Source organism: Sylvia atricapilla, chromosome 10, assembly GCF_009819655.1.
Source record: "Sylvia atricapilla isolate bSylAtr1 chromosome 10, bSylAtr1.pri, whole genome shotgun sequence".
NCBI classification, from domain to species: Eukaryota; Metazoa; Chordata; class Aves; order Passeriformes; family Sylviidae; genus Sylvia; species Sylvia atricapilla.
Genome location: NC_089149.1, coordinates 11874139 through 11894575, shown reverse-complemented (window position 1 = coordinate 11894575; position 20437 = coordinate 11874139). Strand labels below are relative to the sequence as shown.

General features: G+C 48.3%; 2 protein-coding genes across 2 annotated transcripts; both read right to left on the bottom strand.

The window, feature by feature from the left end:
• Positions 1-10384: 10384 nt before the first annotated feature.
• LOC136365486 (phospholipase A and acyltransferase 1-like) lies at positions 10385-12843 on the bottom strand. The gene is made up of 4 exons (XM_066325987.1): positions 12796-12843; positions 12235-12442; positions 11037-11302; positions 10385-10653 (listed from the first exon to the last, which is right to left on the bottom strand). Exons 2-4 carry the CDS (start codon positions 12344-12346, stop codon positions 10549-10551), a joined length of 483 nt encoding a protein of 160 aa, XP_066182084.1. The 5' UTR covers positions 12347-12442; positions 12796-12843; the 3' UTR covers positions 10385-10548.
• Positions 12844-17060: 4217 nt separating this feature from the next.
• Positions 17061-19593, bottom strand: LOC136365485 (phospholipase A and acyltransferase 3-like). Its single transcript, XM_066325986.1, has 4 exons — positions 19546-19593; positions 18985-19192; positions 17787-18052; positions 17061-17397 (listed from the first exon to the last, which is right to left on the bottom strand). Exons 2-4 carry the CDS (start codon positions 19094-19096, stop codon positions 17230-17232), a joined length of 546 nt encoding a protein of 181 aa, XP_066182083.1. The 5' UTR covers positions 19097-19192; positions 19546-19593; the 3' UTR covers positions 17061-17229.
• Positions 19594-20437: the final 844 nt, after the last annotated feature.

Sequence of the window (20437 nt, the reverse complement as noted above, 5' to 3'; positions counted from 1 at the left end):
CAAAACTGGATGCATGTGTCAGAATAAATCAATGTAATTAAAAACATCCTCTGTAAGGTACCACAAGGTAAAGCTCTTTTTGCAGAAGTTTCCAATGTGCATCCAGCGTGGAATGTGCTGGTCACCTCTTGCCAAGAACACAAGGAGGAGCTACTGCTGTGTGCATGGCTCTCATTAATCTATTTGCATAATTACTCTTTCCTAAATGTTCACATTTTTAAATGTATTGTAAAACTAGCTGTCAGCTAAGCTCAAAACTGTGAGGCAGTAAAGGAATTAAATTCTACTTAAAAATTATCCTATTTTATGAGATATAAATATTTGTTGGTTTTATGTGATGTTTAGCAGCTTCACGGTGTCTCTGAAGTATTAATTAATTAATAAGCCAATTATGATCAGGCTGAGAACAAGGTATAATGTGCTGGAGACAGAAGAGGCTTTGATAGCCCAGAGGCATAACAGGTCTGGATTCATTGTGCGTTTTAATAGAGCTGCTTGCTTCCAGATTAATTTCACTGTGCCTGTGCTAGTAACAGGGGATGCTAGTGGTGATCAAAGATAAATAAAACTATTTAAAATTCTCCTTAACAGGCCAGGCTAAATGGTGATGGGCCATATTGTGGTCCGGCAGACACACTTTGTCAGCCAGCAGTTTATTATGGCGAATGTGTGTGTATGAAGAGGACTCTGATAAATAACTTCCATGATGAAATTACAGGGTCTTCACCCAGCCCAGCCTTGCATGTCTTCAATCTGAACTGCATGCCCAGGAGGGAATAAACCTCAAGGCTGGGCTGAAAAAGAAAAGAAAGAAACAGAAAGAAGCTTCTTTCATAAAAAGAAACTGGGGCATGAATTTTTGAGTTATGCTGAGGCAAGGTGTCAATAGGGGCTAATCAATTTACCCATTTTTAACACCAAGGTGAGAGAGACAAGGTGCCTGTGGCTATGCAGATATAAAATCTATTGCTGGAAGTGAAGCTGGGGCTCTTCAAGGCTTTCAAATTGCTCCCAGGGTGACTGGGAGCAGCTAACAGTGCTGATCCAGCCCTGTGAGTGAGCAGCACCAGCCCGAGCAGATGCACTCCCTTTCCATAAGGCAGCATCACAACCCTTCTCCAAGGGCACATTGCCAGGATTTTTTGAGATCTCTGCTGTGAGTTGTTTCCTCTCCAGTAGGGCTGTTTCTGCTCAAACAACAATTGTTAAATAAGACACCTGTCCCAGCCCATTAGAGTGTTTTCCCATCTCAGTTACTTCACGTCAAGGTGAACTCATGAGAATTAATCATTGAGTACTTTTTGGCCCTCTTAAAAGCAGTCCCACTAACAATATAGTTTCAGAAAATTCAAGTTTCAGAAAATCCCTGGGTTTCCATCCTCTGCCTGGAGAACTGTATGTGAAGGCATGGAGACCTGTCATCCACTGGTTGTTCTGGATAAGGAGATTCAGGGGAATCCCCTGGATCTGAAAAGGTTTTGAGTGACTCAGGGCTCTTGCATTTCCTCTCCTAATTTTAGAAACACTGGAGTGCAAGGCAGGGGAGGGAGAGCTGCCTGCTGAAAGTAGATGATCAGACCACACCATGGACTTATTCTTCAAAGGCCTCTGGGAAGCTCTGTGTTCTGACAGCTGAAAACATAGACCCAACCAGCTTCTTCCAAGAAGGAGCAGGATTTCTTGTAACAATACCAGGAAGACAATGCTATGGCAACGATGAAATCAGTCTTGTTTCCAAGTTTGCTCTGTTCCCATGACAATGTCACTGTAATTCATCAAATCTTAATTTGCCGTTTCCAGAACTGTAGATTCAGAAATATTGCATTATTATATGCTTATTAAGAGAAAGGCTGGGACAAAGACTGGAAAACAAGTGAAATATAAAGAAATTCCTGATTCCTGGGAATTCCTGGGAAGTATGCTGAGATGATGGTTCATAAACTTGAAACCAGTGGTTGGCCTGATTATACAGCCAGAAGACAGAATGTGAAATTGTCAAAAACAAAACAGTCACCTGTTATTAATAAATCACTTTATCAAGAAAGACACAAAGTTCAGGATAGAATTGGTTCGGATAACCCAGATAATCTCACTTTCCTGACCTCTTCTGGGCTCCTGTGGGAGGAATAGCAATCCTACCTCAATTCCCATTTTTCTTCTGGGCTGTGGAGAACAGTCATTGTTTCACAGAAGATCTTGGAGGAACAGTACAACATGTACCACCCAGAAATATTGTCCAGCTTTTGCAGACAAGACACTCATGTGGAGTTTCTATACTCACAAAAAGAAAAACTTTATGGTGTTTTTTAAAAACTTTAATCAGAGCTTATGTCAGGGCTGAAACACTAAAAGGATTTCCACTGGTCCCACTGCAACTGCATGTATATGACTCCTCCTGCAAACAAGCCTTGGGCTCATTAAGTGTCATTAGTTAATTCTACAAACAAGTTTTCATTGCTTGTAAGTTCAAGATGCACAGAGCCCAACAGCTAGAGAGATGCACAGCCTGAAGTTCAGCTGCTCTTTATCTCTTAGCTGACTTGCATCTGCTGAAGATTTAGTGCATAAATAATATTGATATGTCAAAATATCCAGAGCAGATGTAGGATCACGGTAATTGCATGTGTCACATCAAGTGTGTTGTGCTGTACAAGTTCCTAAATTTCCTCCTAATTTATTGCTGTGTAAATTCAACATTGAGTTACTGACCCAGCTTGTAAAGGCTTTAAATCTGAGCAGAGCAAAACTCACTGTGGACATGCAAATTACTGTTATTAAGGATAATTTATATGAATTCTTCAGCCAAAGTTTCTGTCCTCTTGCTGCAAATAAGCACAGGGTTTTGTTTTTTATCTATCAAGAATATTAAATGCTTGTACTCAAATTTCTCTGCAAATTTGAAACTCAGGTCACTCCTATGATTCACTTAATACCTCAAAATAATTCCAAGCAAACACAGAACCAATGACTTGTGACTCCTTGGTTTGTTATTTTAGGTGTCACTGACTTGCAAAGAAGTGAAAGCCTCCTCAGTGCCAGAAGGACAAGGAGCTACCTGAGCTCCTTGTGGTCCAGAAAGGGCCACAAAGATGATCTAGGGTCTGAAGTATCTCTCTTATGAGGAGAAACTGTGGGAGCTGGGCTTGTTTAGTCTGGGGAAAAGTGAAAAGAAATCTCATTATTAATATTTTAAATATCTCAAAGGTGGATATCAAGAGAAAGGCGCCACACTCTTTTCAGTGGTGCCCAGTGACAGTAGTGGCCACAAACTAAAACACAGACAGTTCCACCTCAATATGAGGGAGAACTTTCTATTGAGGGCAGCAGAGCACTGGAAGAGCTGCCCAGGGAGGTCATGGAGTTCTCCTTCTCTGGAGATGTTCACAACCCACATGGATGGTTCCTGTTTCACCTGCTCCAGGTAACCCTGCCTGGCAGGGAGGTTGGACTGCATGATCTCTAGACTCCCTTCCAACCCTATTAATTCTGTGAAAACAGTTTTAATAGACAATAGAAAGATTTCGTTTAGAACCACATGACACCTAATGACACAAACATCCAAACAAGCAAACAGCGGCAAGAAATATGTCTTCAGAATTATGTTCTACTTTCCTAGGTTTCTCAATAGCTCCTCTTCTCCTATCTAGATTGCTCCTCTATTGATTGCAGTTAATGAATCATATGGTACTGCACTGTAAAGCTGTGATTGCAGTGTGTAGTAGAAAGTATGTGCAGAAAAATGTTGCAGGTAAAAGGAACTCCTTGCTTTTAGAAGCACAGGAATGATCAGAAAATCGAAAATTTAGTATTTAAAAGAATTCTTACACTAACACATAAGCATAAAAGCAATTTCTTCGTTCATGTGATTTACTACTAACAGGCAGCAAAGTCAGGCTCATTGAAGCAAACAAACTGGAGGCTTTCATTCCAGCTTCCATTGCCTGGTGATCGGCAGGAAAACGCACGGCAAACACAGCTGCTCCCTGTGTAAGCACAGCCAGGGATGGCTGCTTTTGAGTGCCAGGGGGAATTGAATGCTTATAATGCCTAATAACTCTTTCCTTGCTGGGGATTCAGAAGTAGCTCTGAGGAACAGAGGAAACCTGGGGACAAGTTTGTATCTAACGTGGGGTATATGGAAGTGTGGTAGGAACTATTCCTTAGGGAAAAATCATTAGTAGCATGGTTCTTTCCTCAGGATTTGTGACATTACTACACAAATACCTGGCAAGGCTTTGCAGATGCAGTGGCCACCTCAGTCATGCTTGAAATGTGCAGAATTAATGCAGTTAAACACACTTGTCTGTGTGACAATTTGCTGGGCCAAGTTTCAGTGTCTGAGCTAGCAGCCTGTGACTATCAGCAGGCTGGTATGTGTGAAAATGTGTAAAGAATCAAGTATTTCCATGTGAAATTTTACAAAAGGATGTTGCAGAAGGCTGTGTCCCTGGTTTCCTGGAGGGAGGCTAAGAAAGTGGAGGTAAAATGGCATGTTATAACCTCAGTCTGAAACTAAAGGTTGTCTTATTTCTAGTAGGTTTATGCTAATACTGAGGTAGAGATCACCTTGGAAAGAAGTCTGAAACCATTTTGCAATGAATGGAAAGTCCTCTTAAATAATTGTCAAGCACTTCTACATCTTGCTGCCAAAAGTAGGTTCAGAGAAAACAATGCAATTGCTTGTCCCTGTATTTTACTTCATGTCAGTGGTGTTGTGTTGGGAGAAAGTGTTTTTTCTGTCAACAGCTGTAACTTTACTTCACATTTTGACAACTCCAGGCAAGCTTCCACCTAGCCTCAGGTTTAACCTGAACAGCTTGCTTTCAGCATCTTGTAACACCTCAGATGACAGGGGTGGCTGTGATGCTGTGAGCAGCCGCACAGGGGAGTTATTTCATGGTCACCTTCTCAATTCCAGTTTAATGAAAAGCACCAACCCCATGTGCCACTTCCACAGCCAGCAATGGCCTTGCTCAGCAGAACCATCAGGAATGTGAAATAACCACCTCTAGCCACAGAGATCTTCAACTCCTGTCACTCAGTCTATAAAACAGCTGGTGCTGGGACAGATTCTCAGATTTTCTACTCTCTAGCCAGAATTTCATGTAGAAGAAACCTCAGGCTGAGCAGTGTTATTGCTGCTGTCATCAACCCTCTGTTCTGCACTTGGGGAGCCCTTACAGTGCCTGGCTGCTCTAAAGGCTGCTGCAGACCATGTGGTGATCACTGGCTTCTCAGCACCTCTGACAGAACAGGCAAGGTAGAGAACAGCAGGGAAAATATGAAGTCAGAGGACACCTAAACCCAAAGGGGAACAAAACCATGTCAAGGTTTTTGAATTGAGATTAGAGCATTTTACAAGTGTCAGAGACCCACCAGGGAGGTCTAATCCTGCCTCAGCAGAGCAATGGAAACACAGATACTGCCAAGGCAGCCCACTGTTTTTTCTTGTAGATAATGGTGAATGTGCCTTGACAGGATGTCTTCTGGCTAGAAATTGAGCCTTGTTGAAGGGTTTTGGAACTCAAGCAAAGTTCCCTTTTGTTTTCTTCTGGAACCAAATCAATAATGTATTTTCTTGAAGTGTGATTGTCCCATCTAGTGCTGCTCCAGGTTGATCTTTCCCCACCCTCCCTTTCTTCACAAGCAATCCTGCTTTGCATCCTTTGCAGCTGCTTTTCTGCTAGTTCCCTTACAGGTGTCCCTTTGCATCTGGAGTACCAGCACCCTTCATGCAGACAGAGCCTCTCTCCAGCACAGCACAGAAGGCAGCACCAAATGAGGTTGAGAGGAAAACGCCAGGGTATATACCACATTTACAAATAGCCCCAACTCCAGCAACTCCTGCACAGTGGCTGATGTTGTCTGTCGGCCCAGCAGAGCTGAAAACCTGGCATAGTTTGGGGCTTTGACCTCAAAGATGCTCCTCCAGGTCCCCCAAAGGAAAGCTTTGTCCCCCAAACATGATTCTCACTAATTATGGATATTGCATTTTAAGCATATCCATAATGACATGACATGACACCTTTCTGAAAAAGCAACAGTTCATGATTTATTAATTATGAGGTGGAAGGATATTTTTCCATCTTGTGACTGCCATGGATTTCAGGCTTTGAAAGTGATCCATGCAGTGATATCACTGTTAGAACAGGAGGTGTCTGTGACCTCATCTTTCACCTCCCAAGTCCTCAACCTCCAGGGTCTGCTGGAGCTGATCAGGTGAGTTTGTTCACAGGGCACTGCTGCCTGCTCTGAGCTTGGTGTATTGGGTTGTGAGTGGGAGTGCACAGCTCCCACAGGTGCTGATAAACCAAACTTTATTCCTCGGGAACTGTAAAAAAAGTAGAAGAATGCGGGTTTGAATTGGGTTTGACCCTCAAATTTCAGTACTGGGGGGATTTTTTGGGGTGTTAGGACTGCTTTGTCCTTGGTAGCTAATATTTCTGGATCAGGTACAGAAGAGGAATCACGTGAAAAGGCAAAATATAATGGTGAGCACAGAATAGATTTGCCTGCCATTGCTTAACAAATTTTCAATTCCAGATGCTGCCAACAGTAATGGTGTAGCAATGCCTTCTAACCAAATGTATGTGAAGATAATTACCTGTTTGTGTAGAAATGTGCTTGATTCCCAGAACTGTTGAGCAAATTAGTAATGTAAAAGCAAAACCAGCGTTATCTGGGTATTAAAATTGTAGCTGCAGAATAAAACAAAAGAAACAAACTGCTGCAGATGACAGGTAGTTAAGTAGCTCTGCAATACCTTAAGGCAAAAATATTTATCTATGGAATTTGAACTGTTTTCTACTCTTCTGAGGAAGCCTAAACACAGATCTTGAACACAGAAACCATCTGCAGCACTAAATCCACAGTACTAGAGCTGTAAGTAGGATTTGTGTTTTGTGTTTTGAGCAGCGAAGGTTGAGCTGCTGCCTTTGCTGTGAACACCTGACCATTTAGGGCCTGATTCAGTTTGTTGGTACCATTCTGGTGCTTTGGGTCAGTGCTGCATCCCCATTGTTTATGAGTTTATGGTTCTCACCATAGGTTTTTTAATCTTTATTGGTATCACTCAGCAGGAGAGAAAGGACATACAGGGCTTCAAGTTTAACAAAGATCTGGAAAACTGTATAATTACAGTCAGGGTGTGGATTGACTGTAGGGACCCTGAGAGTTGGGGGAAAAAGCCCCACGATACAACCAGTTCTTCCAAAAGAAGAAAGGGAGCTAGAAGGGTCTGAGTGCTGCCTAGCTGGCTGGTGGAGGCCCAAGAAGAGGACTTGCTGTAAAACAGGGCTTTGGGACAGCTGGGAAAAAAACCCAAAAAAACCCTTGAGAAAGAAGTCAGTGTCTCAGGCAGGTGAAAGGGGGTAGTTGAGGAGAAATTACCATTGTGTATCACCAGTATGTGATGGTCCCCTAGAAACCTGATACATTAAAAGAAAGAGTGAAGGAAATTTGTGTATGGCTTTACTCTGAGCTCTCCCCCTTGCCCCAGTCCCTGCCTGTCTTGGGGGCACAGACCCATAGAGGGTGAAGGGCAGAGAGCAAAGTGAGATGCTGTGAATCTGCAAGGTTCATCCCAGGGCTGGTGGCCAACAGGGTCCACTGGTGGGTCATTATGTGGGGACAGCTTCCCCAGCCAACAGTCTGGGGCACCAACTTTGTCCATATCCCCACTACCCAAAGACATCTCAACCTGGCATGAAGGGAAAGTCTGCCTGTCACTGCTAGTACTGTGTGCTGGAAGCGAATCATCTGACCTCAGTGTTTCAAGGGACATTGGAATCTGCAGGGAGAAGGGTGGAAAAACTTTCAAATGCCACATTAACCCATAAGTTCTGTGAATTAGTAAGGGCTTCAGTGGGATCCAGCTGGTGACCTGAGCTTCCTATTCCTCACGGGGTTGCACCATGGCTGTGAGGCTGCTGGTGGTGGCAAGATGTTCTGAAGTACCATTGGGTGCACAGTTTTTATTGCCAAAGCCTGAGGGTCAACATACACGAGTTTTCCAAATACCTCCTCTGAAGCAGGCAGAGTGCTGCCTATCTGAAAATGCAGGACACGTGGCTGTGCCTGTGCCCATCCCCAGCCCCCTCTGCCCCACCCCGCTGTCCTCTCCAAGGTCTGGCCACACAGCTCCACCAGGGAATAAAACAGCCTCTGGCCTGGTTTTTCTGGAATTCAACTTTGCTTGAAAAACATCTCTGATATCAGAAGCTGGCTTGTTCCCATTTTAGTCAAAAGCAAAAAGACTCTCTCCATATTCAATAATACACTGTATTGTGTATTATTCACATATATATATATTTACATACACATATGTGTATATATATATATATACACAAAAATGAGTAGCATATCATCACACAGAAATGAAACAGCAGGGCAGGAGGTCCGGGGAGGCATTTCAATGAGGATGTCAGGACTCAGGCAGGACTGTTTTCCTGCCTCTGTACAGATGCATCACAGGGCAAGTGTGCCAGTGCAGGCAGCTGCAGCATACATCTTCATATCTTCAAAGTTGTGTCTTTCAAGCACTGAGGCCATTGTCCACCTGAGAGCCAAGATTTTGACCAGAAAACTAAGCAAATATTTTTTTCATTTTGTATTATCTGTTTTTTGTGGATTTGTTTTTTTTTTTTCTTTTTCTTTTTCTTTCCTTTAATGTATGTCTTTCACCCTGTAATTAATACCTAGTTATTAAAGAAGGCTGGGCTGGAAAGAAGAGGGTATTGCTGGTTTTGCAGTTCCCTTTTCCTGGAGAGAGCAGGAACAAAATGCTGTCTGAAATTACCTTTCAGACAGTGCTCTCCAGGAAACCAGTGTGTCCCCCAGCAGCCCAGTGGGAAATGGTACCGTAGTAAAGACACTGGCAACTGTGACTACTACCTTCTCTCATCTGCATCATTGTGACCTGTGTTTTTTCCAAGTGAATGCTCTTCTGGAAGCCCATCTACACCACCTGTGAGCTGGAGTGACGTACTCTGCAGAATCCTGTTCCTCACTCAAAATAACCCTGGCTAGGGAGGCTGCTAGGAAGGGGATGCTGTGGATTTTTCTGTACCCACAGCAGTTACTGGCATGTAAAACAATTGTTGGTCTTCACAAGCTCCTCCCTCTCCACTTCAAAATGCTCTGCTTGTGTACCTCCTCCTTGAGAAAGAAGAAAGCAGATCTGAAAAGGGAGACTGCAGCTTGGTTTCAAAAATGTGTGCCTCCATAAGATGGTGTGGTGGATTTAGTTCAGAAGTATGTGGTATTGTGAGCACAGAGCATATGAGGGTCAGATGTATTTATTTTGAAATACACACACCAAAAAAGAATTCCTCTGAGATTGGCAGCCTTACCTTGCCTGACTTCCATTCCTAGAGAAGAAGGAGAAAATGTGATGATATCACTTTAAAAAACCTCCCTCCCTTTTCTGTTTGAGTCCTGAAGAGATGATTTAGCCTGCCTACCCCTCCGTTGACTGAGACCTCTCTTGCAATTGCAGCTTTTTGCTCCTGGATGAGAGGGCAGGGTTTTGCTTAATCTCAGCACAGTTGACTTTTTTAGTAGTTTTGTTAAAAGGCAGATCCCAAACCCATTTCACAGAGCATTGATCCCCTACAGAAGACAAGTAAGATCACAAAGAAGCTGCAAGCAGCCAGGCTGAGATGGGACAGAGGAATTATCAGCTGGGAAATCTGCACATGCTTCTCTGTGTTTTATCCTTGTTTTGCAAACACCCCTAGGAGAAAGCAAAGAGCAATTCCCTTGGTTTTAGCACCCATTTAGCTCTGCCTCCTTTTCTCCTCAGCGTCAGGAATTTGCCAGGAAGCCCCTGGCGGCTGTTGACTCATCCTGCCAGCAAGGTTTAGGATGCTCTGCTCCCTTCTTTCCACCTCACAACCTCACAGGAGCGGCTCAGTTTAGGTATCACAGACAGGGACTCCAAGACACTGCACATGCCTTACTTGTCCTTTTGCAGTCCTGACAACCAGGGCTTTTCCACCTACTCAGGCCCACAGCAATACTTTTGTGTTATCTTTCCATAAAGCTAAGGCTAAAATCAATGACTCACAAAAAGAGCCTGTAGGATGTAGCTGATAAAACCAGGATAGTGGTAGAAAGCCTGCATTGATCTTCAGAAAACCACTGAAGGGAAGTGTATGGGGAGGACCGAGAGGGGAAGGAATGGAAAATTTGCTTGTAAGTGCTTGTGGACTACCACAAAAATCATCCCAGACAGTGAAACAAAAGGAGATGTGGCAACCAGGCTAGTGCTGTCAGGGGTCGCCTTGAATTGACTTATTATTTCTAATGGGATGGCAGGGAGAAGCAAGGCTAAACTTGCACATGAAGCTAACCTCAAATAGATAAAAGAGGATTTTAGGAAATATGAGTTTGGATTTCTGACATTTTATTATGGCTTATTTAACATTTACTCCAAGTGTACACAGTGGATACTCAGCCGTTGTGTCAGGTGTAGCAAAAGCTGACTAGTGACAGCTGTGGCCAGGGACTCCCACTGCATTGCTCTGAGCTCTTCCACACAGCCCATCACTAATACTTGGATAAGGCCTCGGACACTGCTACGCCAACAACAACGGCTGCAGCCGAAAAGAGAGCTTCCAGTGCTGAAATAAATCCATCTTCTGCTTTTTCGACCTATAAAAGGGAAAGAAAAATACAGAGTGGAAACATGAGGAGCACCTGTATTTACACCCCCCAGCATGATAATATACGAAAGAGAGGGATAATCAGAATAAATAAATCAGGAAGAGTCATGTGCCACATTAGCAGAAGGGGTAACACCCAGGTTTCTTCCCCAGGAGGTGGCCCTCACTAAGAGGGCACTGTCTGGGTGCAGACAGACGACTGTGACCCTGCAGGTCCAGGGGCTCTGGGGAGGCCAGAGGCAGCACTGGTTTGGACCCACACCTGGGGCTTGGCTTTCCCCAGGCAGGCTGCAGGCTGTGTCCCAGTCCCCGGCTCAGAACAGCCAGGAGCTGCTCTGGGAGGCACCCAGGGGCTCACCCCATGTCACTCACCTGGTCACTGAGTGCTACTCCATAGCGGAGCAGTGTCACAAAGTGCTCACAGTTGCTGCTGAGAACATTATATGTCACATTCCTGTCAATGCAGCTCTCAGCACGATGGATGATGTACTTAACAGGGAAAGGAGTGTAGGAGCGATCATACTTGTTGTTGACACGCCATTTATTTTTTCCAGCCACGTCCTTCAAAAGCTGCTTCTTCACCTGGGCCCTTACGAATTTTGATGAGCTTCTACCCTCAACGGATCCGCTATTGACACCTGGGTAAGTCAAGGAGGAGATAAGGCAGGCTGGCAGACCCTCTCTGGCCCCTCCAGGGTCTCAGGAGAGTTTCTGACTGCTCCTGGAAAAACCACCCACACGCAGAGTCCACCAGCAGCCCATGGAGGTGTTATGAATAAGGTGTGGGAATTGGCAAATGAGGAAGAGTTGTTGAGTATGGTGGGGAAAAGTTTTGTTGGGCTTTACAGTTCTTTTGACATGTACTTTTGTTGTTCCAGTATAGTTTTGAACCCTTTTCTGTTCTCCCTTCAATCCTCCTCAATCCTCCCCTTTTGTGGTCAGTGCCTGGCAGCTGTGGCTGACAGGGCTGTGAAAACACGTGCGGGAGGGCGGACACTTGTCCCTTGAAAGAGCTGGCAGAGAATGGGAGACACTCGATACTGGGAGGCCTGGCCGGGTAACATCACACCACCAATCAGGATACAACAGGGATATTGCACCACCAATCAGGATACCAGAAGGGTATCACACCACCAATAGGATACGAGAAGGATATCGCACCACCAATAGGATACGAGAAGGATATTGCACCACCAATCAGGATACAAGAAGGACTCCACCAATAAAAGACACTGAAGAAATGATTGACAGGCCCTGGGAGGAGCCAAGTATACATATATGGGCAAAGCTATGGGCTGTGGGAGGTGCCACAACGAGACTGAACATGAATGGTGACGAGGCTGATGCAATCTCAGTGTATAAAAGGCGAAGACTTGAGTCTCTAGTGGCCAGGAGTGCTATGGAGATTTCTGTGCTGTTCTCTCATTTGCTTTGTAATTTTAATGAGTTCCAATTAAATCCCATTTACTCATTGCCGCACGGAGTGTGAGTCGTTTACAAGAGAGTGAGACAGGGCTCTTGGGGCATCCCAACACCCTCTTTGCACCCTGCCCGGCGGCACAGGCCGTACCTGTCACATGGATGACATATCCATCCCCGACGTAGAGGGCCCAGTGCTGGTAACCCGGCCGGTTGATCGCGATGAGGTCTCCGGGCTGGGGGTGGCAATTGCGCTGTCCCATCCCAGGAGTGTTCAGTGAGGACGTGCAGCAGGTGTAGCCGGGCTGGCTCAGCGCAGGGCAGAGCGCAGCGGGGAGGCGAGGGCTGTGCCCGGGCAGCTGTCGGGAGCGCAGGCACTGAGGGTGTCGGTGCCGGGCCAGGCACCGAACGGCCCCGCTCCCCGCCAGCGCATCCTCCCGAGGCCGAGGCCGGGCCGGGCGGGTGTCCGGCTGCTGCCGCCGTCCCCGGCTGTCCCCGCCCGCCCGCCGCGCCCGCCGTGCCCTCCCTGCCCTCCCGGCCGCGCCCCGTTCGGGGCTCCGCTGCTGCCGGGGGTGCCCTGGGGGCCCGGCCCGTGCCCAGCCTCTGGGGCACCTCGGGCCGCCCGGCACAGCCGCGCCCGCCGCCGCCAGCACCCTGGAGGGGCCGCATCCTGCTGCCAATCGCCCGCTCGCATCCCCCGAGCTCCGCTCACCTCAGCGCCTGTCCCGCTTCTGCCGCGGTCTCTCCCGGCCCGCTGCTCCCGCTACAGGGCTCATGGCAGAGGAAATTGCGCAACTATTGCCGGGCTCACTGCCACCGCCTCTCCGGAGACGGCCCGTCCCATCACACTCGACCCCCGCTCCAAAAAGGCTGTGCTTCCAGTCGGAATGCCGAGACTACCTGTTGACTGGAAAAATCTCATCTTGTACTCGAGGAGGTCGAGCTGCCGCCTCCCTGCAGGGAGCCTCTGTCCCCAGCTGGCCTTCCATCCCAGTGATGGCAAGAGCACTAAACCTGTCATTCCACAGGACATTATCTTGCAGAACAAAACCTCGGGTTGCTGATTAAAGCCATCCTTGGGTACCAGTCAAACGGTCCATACCACAAATGGCAGAGGATTCTGCAGAGGGATTTGAAATGGCCTCGTGTAAATGCAAAAGACTTTGCAGCAAAAAGCATGGATTAGATTGATGTTAACCCAGCTGCAAACAAAGGAAAGACAGTGATATGAGACCCTGCAGTTGGGCTCAGGGCTGTAGGATGTTGGGGCTTCAGCCCAAGTTTTGATCATCTGATATGAACCAGATCCACATAGCTGAAAAGCAGTGAACATATTCATTGGGGTTTCTTTCTTCCTTGCACAACTTTTGGTTTACCTGCTAAACCAACTTGTTCTCAAGCCACAGGTTTTTCTCTTCAACTGACGCTGGCAGGGGAGGGAGTGAGTGGCTGCTTGGTGCTTTCTTGCTGGCTGGGGTTGAATCTGGACAACCTCTTCAGAGCACACAAAACCATCCAGCCTCTCACAGACAGCTCTTCTGCCCTCACCTGTCCCTGCAGTCCAGCCAGTTGCCTGTAAGAAAAGCAACTCAGGATTGTGTGTCTCACAGGTGGGATGCAGGCTCCAAACACATAAGGCAGATACTCAAGATAAAGGACAATAAGTCACACTTCCCCCAAACAGTTTTCTTCCAAGACGATCCACACATCAGCTTTGTGCCAAGAAATAGATAGTATGGCTCAATACACTGGGAGATGAAACATTGGTGTCTCACAGCTCATTCTTCACATCCCTCACCCCCAGCTCTGCAGAGACCCTGACTTTGCCTTCCTGCTGGCTGGGGGAGATTGAGCTGGTGCTGGGACTATGAACGCTTTAGAATCAACATCTGGTATCTGGTCGCTGAAGTGAGAATGGCCACAGCTCTGCGAGGCAAAGGCTCCTGGCTGCCCCTGGAATTCTTTTAGCCCCTCTGTGTTTCGGCAGCTCAAAGAGTGGAATCATAGAATGGGTTGAGAGTTGGAAGGGATCATAAAAGTCGTCAGTCAGGCTTGTTCAGGTTCAAGGCCAACAGCCACTGCACATACAGGAGTAAAGTGAGGAATTTTGATGGCAGAGTGAAATAAAGAGCTGACAGACAAAAAGACAGCTTGGGTTTTTCCTGTCAGACCTCTCCACACTGGAGGTCTGCTTCTGCCAGAGAGAGCCAGGAGATCCAGGGAGAGGAATAATTTGTAGGCAGGGGAAAACTGAGCCAAACAGCATCGCACCAAATTCAGTGACCTTGTGAAACAGTGAAGGATACAGCCTGCTCGACTTGCCCTTCCCTCCTGCTTCTCGACTTCCCAGGAGCTGCTCAGTTTAGGCAGCACAAGCTGTCTGAGATTTCAGGACATGGCACATACCCTGCCTATCCTTTTGGAGACCTGGCAGCCAGGGCTCTCCCACCTAGTGAATTAGTGAATCTCAGTGATTTTTCCTCCACTGTCGTCGTGAAGACACAAGGAGCAGGACGAGGTGACTGCCTGGAGACGAGTGGTGGGTGAATGAGTCCTACAAGGGAAATGGCTGATATCCCCGTGCCCGCCAATGGAATCGTTTGGAGAGGGGAATGCGGGGCTTGGCAGTTTTGTAGCTGCTGGTGCTCTCTGGTGCTCGGGGGATTGCGGAGCCATCGCGGGGTGCGGCGGGCAGTGGTGCACTCTGTGCCGGGACTTGGCCACGCTGTGGGCTGGCAGCACGGTGTCCCCGTGGCCGCACTGTGGGCTGGCAGCACGGTGTCCCCGAGGCCGCACTGTGGGCTAGAAGCACGGTGTGTCTGTGGCCGCACTGTGGGCTGGCAGCACGGTGTCCCCGTGGCCGCTCTGTGGGCTGGCAGCACGGTATCCCCGAGGCCGCGCTGTGGGCCGGCAGCACGGTGTCCCCGAGGCCGCCCTGCCCGCCCGTGCCGCCGTTACCGGGCGCGCCCCGCCGCCGCCCGGCCTGAGCCCCGTGCCCAGCCCGCGCTCGCAGCGCCCCTGCCGGCCGCGGGCGGGCACTGCAGGCCCTGCCGGCCGCGAGGGACAGCGGCGTTCCGCGGCCTGGGAGCGGCGGCGCTCTTGGCTGCTCTTATTCCTCTTTCAGCATCTTTGCCTCAAAGCCTCGTCGTTTCGAAGTCATGATTATGTGGGAGGAGGGGTCGTCCTTCTCTTACAGGAAGGTTCCTGCATGCCTTGGCAGACTTCTCTCTTTTAAACCGAAATACCCCCACACACCTCAGTTGCAAAACACAGTAAACCCTTAGAGGTACTTTTATTTCAGTGATACGGTGGTGGTGAGTTATTGTTAAGTTATTCTCCCGATGGTTTGTTCCTGTTACCTCCCAAAATGTGTGGTTTTACCCCAGGTTCTCCCGCCCTAATCCTGCTGTCATTCACTTCCTAGACACCTGTTACCTCATTTGCATGATGTCAATCCCCCCTGATTCCTACCCCTTGTTCTAGGGAATTCTCTGTCAGTCATAAAACTGCGACTGGGAAATCTCCTGTTCTTGGACGTCCCGTTGGTCCACCTGACCCTTTCCACTCCACTTGCCTTTCATATAGGGTGTTAGATTGTGGGTCGCTCCTCACTACCCTCTCTGCTGTATTCCTGATAGGTTAAAGTATTGTATCTTTGCCCCTCTTCCCCCAGTTTAAAAGTGGGCATGGGGGGTGTTTCGAGCTCTTTTTTCATCAGCCCTCTTGGGGACGTGAAGTGTCTGAGAATTCACACGAGAAGGAGCCTTCTCTAAATCCTTGCTTTGAACCTAGACACTACAAGACCTGCTACCATAGAAGAACAGCTTTGTTCTGTACCATTACCCAGACTGCTGGCAGATTTGGGAAACAGCCACCTTGGCTTGCAGCCAGGGTCTGAACTAGCTGGGTTCTCCAGCTCATGCCAAGTACAAAGAAAGACCTGCCAGGAGCTAGCTGATCAAAACAGGAAGAAAAGTCTGCACCAGCCCTCAGCAAAGCACTAGAAAGGAAGTGTGTGGGATGGGGAAGGAATGGATAACTTGCTTGCAATTGCTCCTAGACTACCACAAAAGTCATCACAGACAATGAAATAAAAACACACGTGCAAACCAGGCTAGAGCTGCTGGGGATCATCTTGAACCGTGATGTCCTTGATTTACCATTTCTTAATGGGGTGGCAGGAAGAAGCAAGGCTGAATTGTTAAACTTGCAAACAAAGTGTCTTGGTTTGGGAAGACAGATATCTGCCAGGGAAAGATGGAGTTTCTCTTGGAATGGAGAATGTAAACCCCCTCCTCTTCCAAATTATAACTTTGCAATTAAAGGCTTTCAGGCAAAGATTTGGGAATAGGAATAACAGTTCCTTACTAAGAGTATTAAGAATGCAAATGTAGTAGTACAAAAAAATAAGCAAACAAACAAAAATCCTAGAAATCCTGACAGAGTCAGAAAAACAACCTGACACCCTGTCAGTCAGGGTGTTGGAAGCAGTCCAGAGTAAGCACTCCTGGAGTGGCAGATATGGTTCTGTAGAAGAGGGTCCAGTAATGGCAAGATGCGTTGAGTCTTCCTTCAGGAATCCAGTGGAACACAAGATACCTGCTGTTCCTGGGTGTCAGCTTTTATCAAAGTAGGAACGGTTGGGCTCCCCACACTGGGTGGAGCATCTCACAATGGGATGATGTAATGTGTCATGTCATTGGTGAGTCTTAATAGCCCATTACCAGAAGATATCCCCCAGAGGGTGGACAGGTCATGGAAGAGATAAATAACACAGTCCCACCTGGTTTTAACAGCTGGCCCATTATCTGAAGACAACTCCCCCTCCCTCTTGCAGATAAAGAAAACAGCTCCCCAACTGCTTTCAACAGATGGCAAATAGAATAAACATTTTTTGGTTCTATTACCCAAGACACAAAGCTATACAAAAATAATAATAAAAAAAAGATTTTAGGGCAAGATGAGTTTAAATTTTAGACATTTTATTAAGGCTGATTTAATGTTTAGAGCAAGGATGGGACAGCTCCTAGTCAGCCTTGCTGGCAGGTGTAGCAAAAGCTGACCAGTGACCGCTGTGGCCAGGAGATCCCCTTGCCTTGCTCTGGGCTCTTCTAGACAGCCCATCAATAGTAGTTTATCCTGAATGTTACCTCCTCGGAACAGCATCAGAAAAAATTCTACTTACTGCTATTGCAGCAGCAGCAGCAACAGTAACACCAGGAAGAAAACTTCCTACTGCTGCTCCAATACCAGCAACAGCAAGAAAAGCAAGAGTAATTTTTGCGTTTCCTGTAATATCACCTGCAACTGTAGCCTACAAAAGAATAAGCAAAACACAGGTTGGAAACATGAGGAGCACCTGTATTTACTCCCCCCACAAGCATAATAATGTAGGAAAGGCATGGAAAATCAGGATAGTAAATAAATCAGGGAGAGTCATGTGCCACATTAGCAGAAGGGGTAACACCCAGGTTTCTTCCCCAGGAGGTGGCCCTCACTAAGAGGGCACTGTCTGGGTGCAGACAGACGACTGTGACCCTGCAGGTCCAGGGGCTCTGGGGAGGCCAGAGGCAGCACTGGTTTGGACCCACACCTGGGGCTTGGCTTTCCCCAGGCAGGCTGCAGGCTGTGTCCCAGTCCCCGGCTCAGAACAGCCAGGAGCTGCTCTGGGAGGCACCCAGGGGCTCACCCCATGTCACTCACCTGGTCACTGAGTGCTACTCCATAGCGGAGCAGTGTCACAAAGTGCTCACAGTTGCGGCTAAGAACATTATATGGCACCTCCATGTCAACCCAGCACTCAGCACACTGGATGATCTTCCTCACAGAGAAAGGAGGGCACAAGCAGTCATACTTGTTGTTGACACGCCATTTATTTTTTCCAGCCACGTCCTTCAAAAGCTGCTTCTTCACCTGGGCCCTTACGAATTTTGATGAGCTTCTACCCTCAACGGATCCGCTATTGACACCTGGGTAAGTCAAGGAGGAGATAAGGCAGGCTGGCAGACCCTCTCTGGCCCCTCCAGGATCTCAGGAGAGTTTCTGACTGCTCCTGGAAAAACCACCCACACGCAGAGTCCACCAGCAGCCCATGGAGGTGTTATGAATAAGGTGTGGGAATTGGCAAATGAGGAAGAGTTGTTGAGTATGGTGGGGAAAAGTTTTGTTGGGCTTTACAGTTCTTTTGACATGTACTTTTGTTGTTCCAGTATAGTTTTGAACCCTTTTCTGTTCTCCCTTCAATCCTCCTCAATCCTCCCCTTTTGTGGTCAGTGCCTGGCAGCTGTGGCTGACAGGGCTGTGAAAACACGTGCGGGAGGGCGGACACTTGTCCCTTGAAAGAGCTGGCAGAGAATGGGAGACACTCGATACTGGGAGGCCTGGCCGGGTAACATCACACCACCAATCAGGATACAACAGGGATATTGCACCACCAATCAGGATACCAGAAGGGTATCACACCACCAATAGGATACGAGAAGGATATCGCACCACCAATAGGATACGAGAAGGATATTGCACCACCAATCAGGATACAAGAAGGACTCCACCAATAAAAGACACTGAAGAAATGATTGACAGGCCCTGGGAGGAGCCAAGTATACATATATGGGCAAAGCTATGGGCTGTGGGAGGTGCCACAACGAGACTGAACATGAATGGTGACGAGGCTGATGCAATCTCAGTGTATAAAAGGCGAAGACTTGAGTCTCTAGTGGCCAGGAGTGCTATGGAGATTTCTGTGCTGTTCTCTCATTTGCTTTGTAATTTTAATGAGTTCCAATTAAATCCCATTTACTCATTGCCGCACGGAGTGTGAGTCGTTTACAAGAGAGTGAGACAGGGCTCTTGGGGCATCCCAACACCCTCTTTGCACCCTGCCCGGCGGCACAGGCCGTACCTGTCACATGGATGACATATCCATCCCCGACGTAGAGGGCCCAGTGCTGGTAACCCGGCCGGTTGATCGCGATGAGGTCTCCGGGCTGGGGGTGGCAATTGCGCTGTCCCATCCCAGGAGTGTTCAGTGAGGACGTGCAGCAGGTGTAGCCGGGCTGGCTCAGCGCAGGGCAGAGCGCAGCGGGGAGGCGAGGGCTGTGCCCGGGCAGCTGTCGGGAGCGCAGGCACTGAGGGTGTCGGTGCCGGGCCAGGCACCGAACGGCCCCGCTCCCCGCCAGCGCATCCTCCCGAGGCCGAGGCCGGGCCGGGCGGGTGTCCGGCTGCTGCCGCCGTCCCCGGCTGTCCCCGCCCGCCCGCCGCGCCCGCCGTGCCCTCCCTGCCCTCCCGGCCGCGCCCCGTTCGGGGCTCCGCTGCTGCCGGGGGTGCCCTGGGGGCCCGGCCCGTGCCCAGCCTCTGGGGCACCTCGGGCCGCCCGGCACAGCCGCGCCCGCCGCCGCCAGCACCCTGGAGGGGCCGCATCCTGCTGCCAATCGCCCGCTCGCATCCCCCGAGCTCCGCTCACCTCAGCGCCTGTCCCGCTTCTGCCGCGGTCTCTCCCGGCCCGCTGCTCCCGCTACAGGGCTCATGGCAGAGGAAATTGCGCAACTATTGCCGGGCTCACTGCCACCGCCTCTCCGGAGACGGCCCGTCCCATCACACTCGACCCCCGCTCCAAAAAAGGCTGTGCTTCCAGTCGGAATGCCGAGACTACCTGTTGACTGGAAAAATCTCATCTTGTACTCGAGGAGGTCGAGCTGCCGCCTCCCTGCAGGGAGCCTCTGTCCCCAGCTGGCCTTCCATCCCAGTGATGGCAAGAGCACTAAACCTGTCATTCCACAGGACATTATCTTGCAGAACAAAACCTCGGGTTGCTGATTAAAGCCATCCTTGGGTACCAGTCAAACGGTCCATACCACAAATGGCAGAGGATTCTGCAGAGGGATTTGAAATGGCCTCGTGTAAATGCAAAAGACTTTGCAGCAAAAAGCATGGATTAGATTGATGTTAACCCAGCTGCAAACAAAGGAAAGACAGTGATATGAGACCCTGCAGTTGGGCTCAGGGCTGTAGGATGTTGGGGCTTCAGCCCAAGTTTTGATCATCTGATATGAACCAGATCCAAATAGCTGAAATCCCTGCAAAACTCCCTCCATGTAGGAATGGGCTGTGCTTGTCCTGGCTGTATCTCAGGGCATGTACAAGGATTTTTTCCTCAGCTTTTGGGAAAAAACGTGCCTTGACTGCACTCATAGCCAAGTGAAATACCACCTAATCAGTTCAGCTGTGAAAAAAGTTTTGATTGCATTTCCAGGAATCCAAGAAGGAGTTTCAGTTTCAGTTTGATTATATGTTTTCCTGGAAAAAGCTAAAAGTATTTTTTGGATGTAATAACACAGGGCAGCAGAAAAACAACA